Source organism: Sorghum bicolor, chromosome 6, assembly GCF_000003195.3.
Source record: "Sorghum bicolor cultivar BTx623 chromosome 6, Sorghum_bicolor_NCBIv3, whole genome shotgun sequence".
NCBI classification, from domain to species: Eukaryota; Viridiplantae; Streptophyta; class Magnoliopsida; order Poales; family Poaceae; genus Sorghum; species Sorghum bicolor.
This window is the reverse complement of record NC_012875.2, coordinates 50,783,543-50,796,125: the sequence shown is the minus strand read 5'-3', so window position 1 is coordinate 50,796,125 and position 12,583 is coordinate 50,783,543. Positions and strand designations below refer to the sequence as shown.

At 42.0% G+C, this 12,583-nt stretch overlaps 1 protein-coding gene across 1 annotated transcript; it reads left to right on the top strand.

Annotated features, from left to right (window-relative positions):
* On the top strand, positions 735–10,279 carry LOC8064485 (probable inactive beta-glucosidase 14). Its single transcript, XM_021463336.1, is given in 13 exon segments — positions 735–1,033; positions 4,685–4,751; positions 4,886–4,944; positions 5,370–5,421; positions 5,424–5,444; positions 5,555–5,629; positions 6,617–6,704; positions 6,783–7,035; positions 7,127–7,242; positions 7,367–7,622; positions 7,895–7,997; positions 9,495–9,603; positions 9,720–10,279. Coding segments are annotated over 13 exon segments (1,560 nt in total). The 5' UTR covers positions 735–895; the 3' UTR covers positions 9,943–10,279.

Sequence of the window (12,583 nt, the reverse complement as noted above, 5' to 3'; positions counted from 1 at the left end):
ACCGTTAGTCGTTTTGGCATTGATCACAGCGTCTCTCCAGGGTCCAGGTTTCGGCTACATACCTCGACGCCACAGAGGCCACAATCCACAACTAATTACTCCCTTCATCCTAAAAAACATGTAAATCTTAATTTTCAGAGAGTCAAAAAATCTTTTAAGTTTGACTAAGTTTATAAATTATATTTTTACATTTAAATATCTAATCAGGTTTATCATAAAACTATATTTAATAACTAATCTAACTATACTCATTACATGTCATCAATACGTTTTTATTTGTATTTAGTCAAAGTTAAAAATCTTTTAACTCATCGAGAACCGAGATTTACATGTTTTTTTAAACGGAGCGAGTAAGACCGTGCGAGCGTACGACGAAATGAAGATGACATGACAATGACAAGACACACAGCCGGCCGGACAGGGATTGGCCAGCCGAAACTCAGGTCTAGGGCCTTGTTTAGTTCTCAAAAAATTTTGCAAAATTTTTCAGATTCCCCGTCACATCGAATCTTTAGGCACATGCATGAAGTACTAAATATAGACAAAAATAAAAACTAATTGCACAGTTTGGTCGGAATTGACGAGACAAATCTTTTGAGCCTAGTTAGTTGATGATTGGACAATATTTGTCAAATACAAACGAAAGAGCTACAGTGTCCATTTTGCAAAATATTTTGGAACTAAACAAGGCCTAGGAGGGGTCTTGCGTCGTCGGGTCCCTTTGCAAAATCGCATTCTCAGTGCGGGGCTGCCGGACCAGGGCAGCCACTCAGCCCACGCAGGATAGGTAAGTGCGCGCGCACGAAAAAAGCTCGCAATCTGAGAGAATCAAGGAGAGCTTCAGAACGAAAGAGGAAGAGGACAAGTAGCTAGCGGCGGCTCTGCGGGAGCGGCGATGATGGCGGCCGAGGTGGTGTGGCTGCTGCTCTTGCTCGCTCACGAGCTCCTGCCGTGCCCCTGCGCGGCCTCGGCCGTTGACCGCGGCCAGTTCCCTGACAGCTTCCTGTTCGGGACCTCCACCTCCGCATACCAGGTAATCACCCACTTTTTAATCAAAAAAATATACGGTGTCTACTTTGTTGGCTTGGTCTGCACATGGAGTTTTTAGAGGGAGAAGTGTTATCTGCCGCTCTGGCGAAAAAGAAGACACCCCCCCTCAATTACAATATTCAACTATATATTTGTTTAAGCTCAAAGAATTAAAAAGTCCAAAAAAATATATTTGGATTTGGCGACTTGGTTGTAATAAAGCATCCGAGAAGTGCTTCATATTTAATATTTATCAATGGATAACTACTCCCATGTGTATTTCTATAAACTGATTTTGGCTGAGATAATTCCTATAGAAAACTATATTTTTTTAATCTATGAATAATAACTACTCCCATATGTATTTCTCAATATTTAATATTTATTAAGATGTATACAGATCATCATCATCATCATCAACAACAACAACAACAAAAACAAGCCTATTAATCCCAAACAAATTGGGGTAGGCTAGAGTTGAAACCCAACATGAGCCTCTAGTTACGGTTCATATATAGATCAACAAAGTGCTAAAAAAAATCATTTTTTAGAACTTGTTTCTCCAAAAAATTACTATATCGTCAATAAATGTCTTGTCACATTAGTAAAATATTTAACTGGTAAAATAATTATTATACTTAGAAATTATGATACCTTCAAGAGTGCCATAGAATAAGATTTATTTAGTAAAATTTATAGATTCGGCTCAAATCGCCTCAAACAAAGCTAGCAATAATTTTAGCTGCACAAGAGTCATCCGACTTCCAAACCAACTTGAGTTGGCCCATTTATGTCCGCCTCAGCCTCAATCTCGACAGACAATCTTCGTGCCCAATCCGATCCGGTCCACCCTGAGTCCGAGCCTATCTCCATTTCCCCGTGGATTCCCGCTTTTCGGCTCCGCTTCGTGCCTGACGGCCGACGCCAGCAAAGGGAGATGCACCTCCACCCCGCCCCGTGACCTACACAGCTGCACCAGCAAAGGGAATCGAGGTGCTAGAGGCCTAGATAGAGATGGCAGCGGATACGATAAGGTGCGTACAAATCATTTACTCGCCTGTAAACATACTCATGACCCTAGCATTTGTCCACCAGTGAGGATGTCCATGGTAAGGTTTTGTAGCTGCGTATGATAAAACATGCATCTCTACAGGTCCCTGATCCTGATCCTCATATATCCACAAGTGAGTTTCCATGCTCATATCTACAACCATCGTATACGAAATCCGCACCCACACGAGTATGATTGTCATCCTAGGCGGCTAGGCCTGGAACCATCGTGCAACTACAATCAATCCCCACCTGAATAGTATTGATATATCATGGCATAACCACATCAATAGTGTCGTTGTGGGTGGGTGGGGGGGGGGGGGGGCGAGGCAAAACCCTTTCATTAGGTTAATTTTAGAAAATTGGACTAAAACTAAGACCTAGCTAAATTAGGATAAAAACCCAAGAACAACGATGAGAATGTGCCACACCCACGAGTAAGTAATAAAAATAACACAACACAAGGGCGAACAGTGGCACAACCACAAACATACGAGTAAAAGAGAAAACTACAACACGAAGGCATAACAATCTTCAACGGTACCTCTAGGGAGGTGAATGGCGTCAAAACATAATCATTGTCTACCAAGCAGGAGCTTAGCAAGGCTTTCACCCATCTTAGAGGAGAAATGCATTGACCTGGCTGACCAAGGAGAGAAAGGAACAAGAGGTTCTTCAACAATGCCTTTAATAAAGAAATTCTGCCCTTAGGCGTCCCTCGACACTGGCCTAGCATAGAGCTGAGCTTTACCCAGAACCCTCGCAAGTGCTCTATAGATGAAGCTATAACATAGTGGCGTCATCATGTCTACTAAGTTGACGCCTGACGCCACCATGACATTGCCACCGCCACCATGGACATAGGCATGGTCGGTGTCATTGCTTTGCCGAACTTATGCTTTGCCCTCCTCGACAAGAGGGCATCGGGAGACGACACCTGCATACACATAGACCCACCATCGGCTCGCCCGTGGCCAAACCACACATCCTACACATGCATGTCACCACACCGTTGCCAAGGCACCACCTGTGCCTTGATCCCGTGGCTCCACAAGATCTAGACATGCGGCTGCTGGATCCAGCGAAGGGGACATCCACAGGCATGCAGCCCCGTCGCTAGCATGCCCACAACCAAACCACGTGATCACATGAAGAAGAACATTGCACCACAGAGCAGCTCCACCAAATCTGGTTGTGAGGCATAGTATTCGACAATGGGTGCAGCAAACCGCTTGGCCTAGTCAAGTAGACACCCATGTACGGGATCCCATGCCCGGGAGTACCACAACGAGGGTGTCACGCCAGGGGGCTCACTAGCATGCTTCCGCGTCGTGTCGTGGAGCGTTGTCCTAGGGCCAAACAAGGACGATGGCAAGCTAGTGATAGAGAAACCCGTGCAGGGGCTCCCATATCTAGGAGCACTGTAATGGGAGGATGCGTTAAGGGAAGTTCAGCAGCATGCATCTGCGTTGAGTCATGGAGCATTGTGCTGTGGAGCCCGCTGACCATCTACGCTGCGTAAGCCGGAGGCCGATACAACAGATCGGGGCTTAGGTAGCCCCGATCTGATCACCGGCTGCCAAAGGTCGTAGGTGCCAACGAGGAAGAGAAAGATGAGGCAGGGAGGGGACATGCAAGCCAGAGGCGGAGACAACAGATCGCCCGAGGAGGCCTAGATCTTGTGTTTTTTTAATATAACCTCTGTAGGGGCCAAGGCCCCTCCAGTTTCCTAAAAAAAAAGAGAAGGATGAGACTAAGGAAATTGAGAGGGGCCTTGGGAGGAAGGAGGGGAGAGGATGGATGCAAGCGGCTCCCTATTTTTAGGGATCACGGCGGGCCACCGGTGCCACATGCCGGAGGGCGGTGACGGCGGCTGGAGAGGAGGCTCAGAGGGATTGGGCGAGCAACACCGGCAAGCACCCTCGAGTCGCCCATGGGGTGCTAGGGGGAGCTACCTTTTTCTCTGGTTCCTTGCAGAGAGCAAGTTGAGTGCGTACTTCTATTCTTCCTACAAATCACACAACAGCTAATGGTGTGCTCCCAACCCATGCCAATTTTTTTTAGATTACAGAATAAAAGTATCCCAGCCTTCACATTCACCTGAATGCTTAGAGTTAAATCAAACAAGCAGCCCAGAGTTCCACTAAGCGGATCAGACCTGACATTAGTCTATGACCTTACAATAAAGGCTAAACAAACGTTTTGTGTTGTGCTGGGGCGTAGAAGCAGCTCACATGCCAATACATAGACGTTTTGTGTTGTACTGGGGTGCTGGCTAAAATTAGTGGAGGTGGCAAATCTGAATTTATTCCATAGTCCTATCTTGGATTGGTCTTTATGTTCTATATATATAGCCTGGTTGCTTTCAGTGCTGCTTCTGATGTTCCTAGTTTCTTTCTTTGTCTCCTAATTCTCCCTCCCTCCCTCCCCCACCTCACCTCTTCTTTGGTAGTTGTACAATTTTACTTATAACCTTGAACTTACTTTCACCTTTTTGGGCTTTTTTATTGATCGCTGTAGGGGTGCAAGCTGCAAACCCCTCCAGTTTCTTAAAAAAAAAACACATTCATTATGTTGACAATATTATTCGATTGGTACACTTCAGATTGAAGGCGCATATTTGGAGGGTAACAGAGGCCTCAGCACTTGGGATGTATTCTCCCATAAGCTAGGTGAGGAATGATAATTTGCATCACCGTCCACTTTCATTTAGTGGATAACTCCTTTCGTGTCAATAGTTCTATCCCTTCCTTCCTCTGTGTTAACTTCTATGTTTCTTCAATCCAATCTTTAATACTGGGTTCAGGTACAATCGAGGATGGAAGCAACGGTGAGACTACTGCTGATCACTATCATCATTACTTGGTAACCTCCTTTTGGTTACATGTAAATTCTTTTTCTCTATGTACTTTACAATGTGGAGTATAAGAAGAGGAGAAAAACAACAAAGATCAGCAAAACATCGAGCAAAGAAAGGCAAGAGAAAAACTACTAACTAAACCTAAAAACCTGTACCAAAGACTACGGGGTTGCCATGGCTCTCTCATTAGTGTGAAAGCCTGACAAAGCTTTAAACTCTCTGTACATAATTACCTCCTTATCAATGAAAGCCGGTAACGGATCTTTCGAAAAAAAAAATCTTTTTCTCTCTCTCCAAAATGTAGATAGTATCCATGGAGAGTTTATTGAATAATTCTTGCATGAAATGAATTTCTATACCAGTTATTGTTAACCAGGCGAATTCTATCCATTCAACTACCTAAGACTGGAAGCATGTTTTTCTGCTCCAGGAAGACATTGAATTGATGCATTCCTTGGGTGTCAACTCATACCGGTTCTCTATACGTGGACAAGAATTCTACCAAGTGAGTTTAGAATACTGAACTAATACATTACTTGATTATGTAAGAATTTATGGTTGACTTGGAAAGTCGATTGAACAAATTGATGTCTTTATAGTTACTTCTTGTTGCAGGAGGCCAATTCGGACATGTTAACCTGGATGGCATAGCATTCTACAATGATCTGATTGATGCACTTCTGCAAAAAGGTATCCCTATGGAATTTATGCGATGAAAACACAAGAGTGAAATGCACCATGGGTCCTTAAACTTTTCATGGATTCTCACTTGGACCCTTGAGCTAAAAAAAGTGAACATCTAGGTCCTCAATCTACCGTGGTTTCTCACATAGATCCTCAAACTAAAAAAGTGATTATTTCGGTCCCTCAACTAATGTTATGTCCTAGTGAAGGTCCAAATCCCACCACATCACATCCATATGCCTGTATGGTTGTGTCAGCGTGAAACTTGTAGAAAAAAACCCTCCCTCTCCCCTCTCGTTCCGTCCACTCCAACCTCTGTCTCCCGTCGATCCCACTCCCACGCCCGCCTCGTGGTTGCGCCCACGTGCTTGCCTGTGCTGCCTGTCGGCCTTGCGGCTATGTCTGCACTCAAGGTACACGCTCAGGCCTTGTTCAGCTGGCAAAAAGTATGGTTTTTGGCTACTGTAGCACTTTCGTTTTTATTTGACAAACATTGTCCAATCACATAATAACTATGCTCAAAAGATTCATCTCACAAATTACACGTAAACTGTGTAATTAGTTTTTACTTTTATCTATATTTAATACTTTATGCATGCGACCAAAGATTCGATGTGACAGGAAATCTTGAAAATTTTTGCGAACTAAACAAGGCCTCAGTAGCCATAGAACAAGCAATGAAAGGTGGACTGCAAGACAAATGAGACAAGGGAAATGAAATGGAGATGGAGGTTTCTTTTTTGCATCTTTAACCAGCACGGCCATATATGCAGTTGGCGGTGACATGGATGGTTTTGGACCTTTAGTTGAGCGCAATAGCAGATCAGTAGATTAGGGACCTAGATACTTTTTTTAGTTTGATGACCAAAATGAAAATCAGCACTAGATTGAGGATTAGAGAACCCAATTGAGAGTCCATGAAAAGTTTAAGGATCCAGGATATATTTTATTATAGTTTTGAAGACCTCAGTTGTTTACTGTATTTATAAATAGGCATACAACCGTTTGTTACAATATCACATTACGACATTCCACAAGAACTGGAAATGCGATATGGTGGATGGCTGAGCCCCGAAATTCAGTATGTCTGTTGCTATGTCATAAAGGTGCATTATATTTCCTGATTGTTTTATTTATCTGACTTCGAAATACCTTCCAGGAAGGACTTTGGCTACTTTGCAGAAGTATGCTTCAAGATGTTTGGTGATCGAGTAAAATTTTGGATAACATTTAATCAGGCAAATCTGTCCTTGAAGTTCAGTTATATGGATGGATGGTACCCACCCAGTCGCTGCTCTCAGCCATTTGGTAATTGTGGCTTTGGGAATTCCACAACAGAGCCATACATAGCAGGACACAATATGATATTGTCGCATGCAAATGCAGTCAGTGTCTACAGAAAAAGATATCAGGTACAAACCGTAGTCATCTTGGACGATATGGTGTTTTCTATATAATTTTTAAATGAAAAGAAACTGTTGATATGTTTTTCCCATTCCATAGGAGAAACAAGGTGGTCATATTGGAATTTCTATTTGCGCAATATGGTATGAACCATTCGGGAATACCACAGCAGACATCTTAGCAGTTGAACGTGCTTTATCTTTTGGTGGTCCATGGTACTAATCTTTCCCTTAGGATGGTATTAATTGACACTTAATAACCCTAATAAAAAAAAAATCCTAGATTGTAATATAATTATTTGATTGCCTTATTTATTTAATTATACTCCGTATATGCTAGGTTTTTGGATCCTTTAATTCTTGGTGATTATCCCATAGAGATGCGCAAGATCTTAGGTTCAAACTTACCTGAATTCAAATCCAAACAGAAGAAGCTGCTAAAGGCCACAGGATTGGATTTCATTGGACTAAATCATTATACGACATTATATTTGAAGGACTGCATCTTCTCACCATGTGAAGTAGATCCTGTTGATGGGGATGCTCGAGTTTTTAGTTCAGCAGTAAGCGATGACGGAGTACTTATTGGTGAAGCGGTAAATACATAACTTCTGAATATCAATTTATTTGTGCTCGAAATATATGTAATCATCCTGGTGGTGGTGAGGAGGTTTCTATATTCCCTTTCCCCACTTGTGTTCGAGTCATAGTAAGTGAGGAAAAACTAAACTCACCATCTCCTTCTTTAGTGAGTGCAAAGTTTCAATCGATTTTGGAACTGACAAAATGGAAAACTAATTCGTTTGAAACCCTGCTTGAAGAGAATAATCAAGTGATAATTGGTGTGGTTGCAATATCATTCATGCAGACAGGAGCGCCGTTCTATTATTCTGTTCCAGATGGGATGGAACAAGTGGTCATGTATTACAAAGAAAGATACAATAACACACCAATCTATATTACAGAAAATGGTATGGCTTCTTTCTGTTAGTTTATTTTGTAAGCTGAAATTGTTGTCATGTAGCATTTGTAGAAATAATGTAATATATACATGCTGCTTTTTATCTCACTAATTTGAATAGGACACTGCCCAAGCACACAATCCACTCTGTGTGATGCTGCTGCATTGCCAAGACACTGGCACTGTTTTGTGTAGTATTTCTGCTCTCCTTGCAGATTATTTCCCTAACCCCATTTCCCTCCAATGAGATCAGAACAGAAACAAATAAAATGAAACAGAGAATTATTCCTTTATTTTTATTAGAAATGACAATGGGGCGCGGGTGGAGTAAAAACCTGCACTCGATGATGCCCATGATATTTGGCTACGCCCGCTCTCAATGAGACCGATGGGTGCAATGTCACACTCGTACACGCACCCACGGGTGACCCATGGCTCTCGGTTGGTCCATGGGTGTGTTAATAAGAAGCTAACATATAACTGAAAGATTATAAAATTTGAGAAAAATAACACATAATTATCAATTTATTATTGCCAATGAAATGAACGTTCATAGCCAATATAATACATACAAGTCATTCTAAGTTGTACATATACTTGTGCCAAGCATTAGTTTTAGACCTCTAATAGGAGGGGGGAAATAGAAAAAACATAGTTCTGGCCCTGGTGTCATCCATGGGTAAAATATGACACCTGCACCCGACCTGACATCTTTGTGGGGATGACCCAAAGATACCTGCGGGTCTGATGTTGCACCCGGCCCCGTGGTTGTGACTTGTGATTGCCATCCCTAATTTTTATCTTAGTTTTAGTTGATCGACTGTAGTGAAGATTAATCTAGATCAATTTTTTGAAAACCTCAAACAATACTATGTTAAGATGAAATGCTACAACTCCACCGGTGCTTCAAAGCCTGCCTTCCTATTTTGAAAACAAAGAACGTTAGCCTAGCTCAACTTAATTTTTTGGGTGTTATTTCTTATTCCTAGTGAAATTTCATCAAGTTTCTTATAGGTCGGATCTCCCTGTCCTCTGTATAAGGGTGTGTTAGGTATAGCTTTTGCAACAGCCTCATAGTTTTTTTTTTTTTTTTTGCTTCTCCTACCAAACGGTTCCGATGAAACAACTTCTCCCTTGAAGCTGTTTTTTTTAGCTTCTCTCATAGACACATTCTGCAACTTCTTCTAGCTTTCTCTCTTCTATCTTCCCTGAGAAGTTGTTTTACCATATGTTTTTTTTTTAAAAAAACAGCTTTAGCTCCACTAGCAAAGTTGCTTTATAGAATAAATTGAGAAGCTGTTTTACCAAATGTTTTTTTTGAAAAACAACTTTAGCTCCACTAGCAAGGCTGCTTTATAGAATAAACTGCAAAGTTTCAAGTAGACTAGATTAATATTGCCGTCCCCGTGGCTGTGATTGCCAGGTATTGCTGGTGTAATATTGTTGTCACAATAGTACAACATGATACAATGTACGCGATATCTAGTATGTGTTTATGTTTTTCTAGGTTATGCTCAAGGAAGCAATAGCAGCATGAGTGCCAAGGATTTTACCAACGATACTCCAAGGATTAACTACATTCGTGACTACCTGACCTTTTTAGCCTCAGCCATAAGGTATGTATTTGCTCAACTCTTACAAGTTCAACCTAAGCTTTTGCTCGAAGCTATAGGTTAGTCCTTTCTCCGATCCTTGATGAATGCTAAAATATTATGTCTCTAACTTTGTGAAGAAACGGTGCCGACGTGCGCGGTTACTTCATATGGTCTTTGTTGGATTGCTTTGAGTGGACGTCTGGGTACACGCTAAGGTTGGGGCTCTGTCATGTCGACTTCAACACGCTGAAGAGGACTCCAAAACTTTCGGCCAACTGGTTCAGGAAGTTTCTCAAGGGATCACTTGTTGGGACAAGGCTCCGAGACAAAAGTTCCCAGCTGCAGCACTACACGGCATAATGATCCATGACCGTTCTCTCCTCATCGGATTGCTGTGTGAAAAAGCTAGTATGCATGTTTGATTGCGTTGAATAAATTGGAGTGAAGCCCCTCTTGTTCGACTCACTCTGGAAACTGCAATCAAATCCTCCATCGAGTGTACGACACACGTGTTTTGAGGGGTTGTTTTCATTTTGAAGGATGCCGTGTATTGAGTTTGGGCAGAACACTGGGCACAAACGTCATTAGTGGATTTCATCAGCGGTGCGATGTATGTATGTATGTATGACTTATAAAAATTAAATAACATTTACTGCCATAAGCATAAACACACACAAATCAAAGTTGTCCTCAATCACCGGTGATTCGGCCCTGTTGCTAATCGATGTCCACCATTTTTTTCCTCCACTGCCTCATTCACCGCCCCTTGATCCACCACTACCTTGGGCCAGCTGTTGCCTTGTCCACTGCCCTGGGGTAGTGACCTCACCACTGGGCACTCCGTTGATCGCCTGCCCCCCTCCTCAGTTGTGGTGGTGCCCTCTCAATTCTTGTTGTGACGTCCTCGCATGCGATCGATACCACTATGTTAGCGCACAATGCTGGCCGTTTCTAAAACCAGCCAAGCCGGTTTTGTGTGATAAGTTTCTCAATGACTTTCATGTGACAAGAGTATTTATACTCACCCTCTCCCACTTTGGGGGGCTACCGATGCCTTCCACGTTCAGCTAACATTCAAAAAGCCTCAAGTGTTCTCCATTGTCCCTTTTGTGCGATTTTTGTGTGATAAGTGAGATCCTTTGGATTGGGTAAGAGTTTTGAGTTGTGTGAGCACTTTGTAAGCTGTTCTAAGCCTTGAGCACCATATGCCTATGTCAAGTAATTCACTAAAACATTTGTTAATCTTAGAGCTTTGTTCCTAGATGACTAGGTGTTGTTGGTGAGCACCCAAGCTTGTAAAGTTTTGTGGGACGGTTTGTGAGAGCTGTGATCTTGCCTCTACAAGAGAAAAGATCAACTAGTGGATTCAAGGATGGGACACCACAAGGAACTTGACTTTTGGGGGTTACTCAAGGCAACCTCAATGTAGGTCTAAGTGGAAAGACTTCAACATGGGTGCGAACACAAGGTTAAAATATGCTCTTGTGGTTCTGATTTGCGATGAGTGATTGTCAATGAACTAGCACTTCAGGTTGAGTTTGTGAACTAACTGTAGCGTGAGTGTGTCGTACAACATGTTACTTTTCTTGTGGTGTACGAATGTGGAGCCCGGAGGTGGTGGTCGATGGTGAGAAGAAGGTCAAGTAGAGACGGACCGTGCCGATGGACCATGAGTGGTGAAAAACAGACATGAGGCATGGACCGAGGGACCAGGAGGCCGGGAGCCGTGGTGGCTGATATCTGGAGACATCGACAAGCGCAAGTGTACATAGAGGAGTGACCGTGTTAACCGAGTCAAGACGACTAACGTGCAGGTAGAGTGGAGGCTCTGAAGAGACTTGGTGGTCGGACGGTCGAGGACAATGGTGACATGAGTCAAGTGGCGGATGACGCGTATGGAGTACGCTACTCGCGGTAGTTTGATGGGTTGGCAGACAGTGTCCAGTGTGCAGTGTTAGCTGTTTTTGTGTTTTTGTGCTTTACTCACTAGTTCGTGCTCCATTTTGACTTCCGATTTCTGCATTGCTTTTCTACCATTCTAGGGATCTCTCTCGACACCGGTTGGCTTGTGTTTTGTAACTTTTGGTTGTGTGTCTTCTCGATAGAAAAATAGATACTAAAAAATCTCACAAATATTAGAAACATGTGGCCATTAATTTGATATAACCTAATCACAATTTATAATAATAGCTTTTGAATTTATTCTATTTTATAAATAATGATCCACCTCTGCTATTGTGTGAAACAACACAATAAAGTAACAAATGGCTCTATGTTTAAATGACCCACCAATGCCATTAAGAAATATGGACCTAAATTTGCATCTAATTATCCCTGTCCTCCTATTATGATAGATAACTTCCCTAACACAATTTTTATCTCATTATTAGAAAAATTATATGTCCCCTTAAAATCTACATCTAAATTGTTAGCATCTTCTATTATAAAAAAATATTTAAATAACACATATATATGTTTCTATATTACCCAACTTATACAATATTGATATTGTAAATGTCATGCTAGCGTATATGAGCGATAAATATATATGTTATGTTTCGTCACATAAAAAACATTTTCTTAAAAACTCATGTACTAATGATAGTAACAAATTGTTCAAAACCATATTAGTAATCAATCCGAGCTTGGACAGAGCGCATGCTTCAATTTTATCTGTATATTTCGTCACTATTAATTGATATTTGAGCTGTGCAAGACCACAACTAAACGGCGTGCTACAGTGTTGATTTTTTTCGAGACTAAGATACAGACGTAGATGCGTACAAACACGAGTGCACACTTATTCCTATGAACACACACTCTACCCCTATAAGCACCTCCGAAGAACCGAGTTGGACCAGCAAATCTCGAAAAATTGACGAAGTCACCATAGGTGTCTCGCTGTCGATAGGCATAGTCGCGTATCACTGAAAGAATAGCGCCACTAAATCCTAGAATAAATCTAAAAAAATGCGAGACATAGATGCAGACGCTCACAACA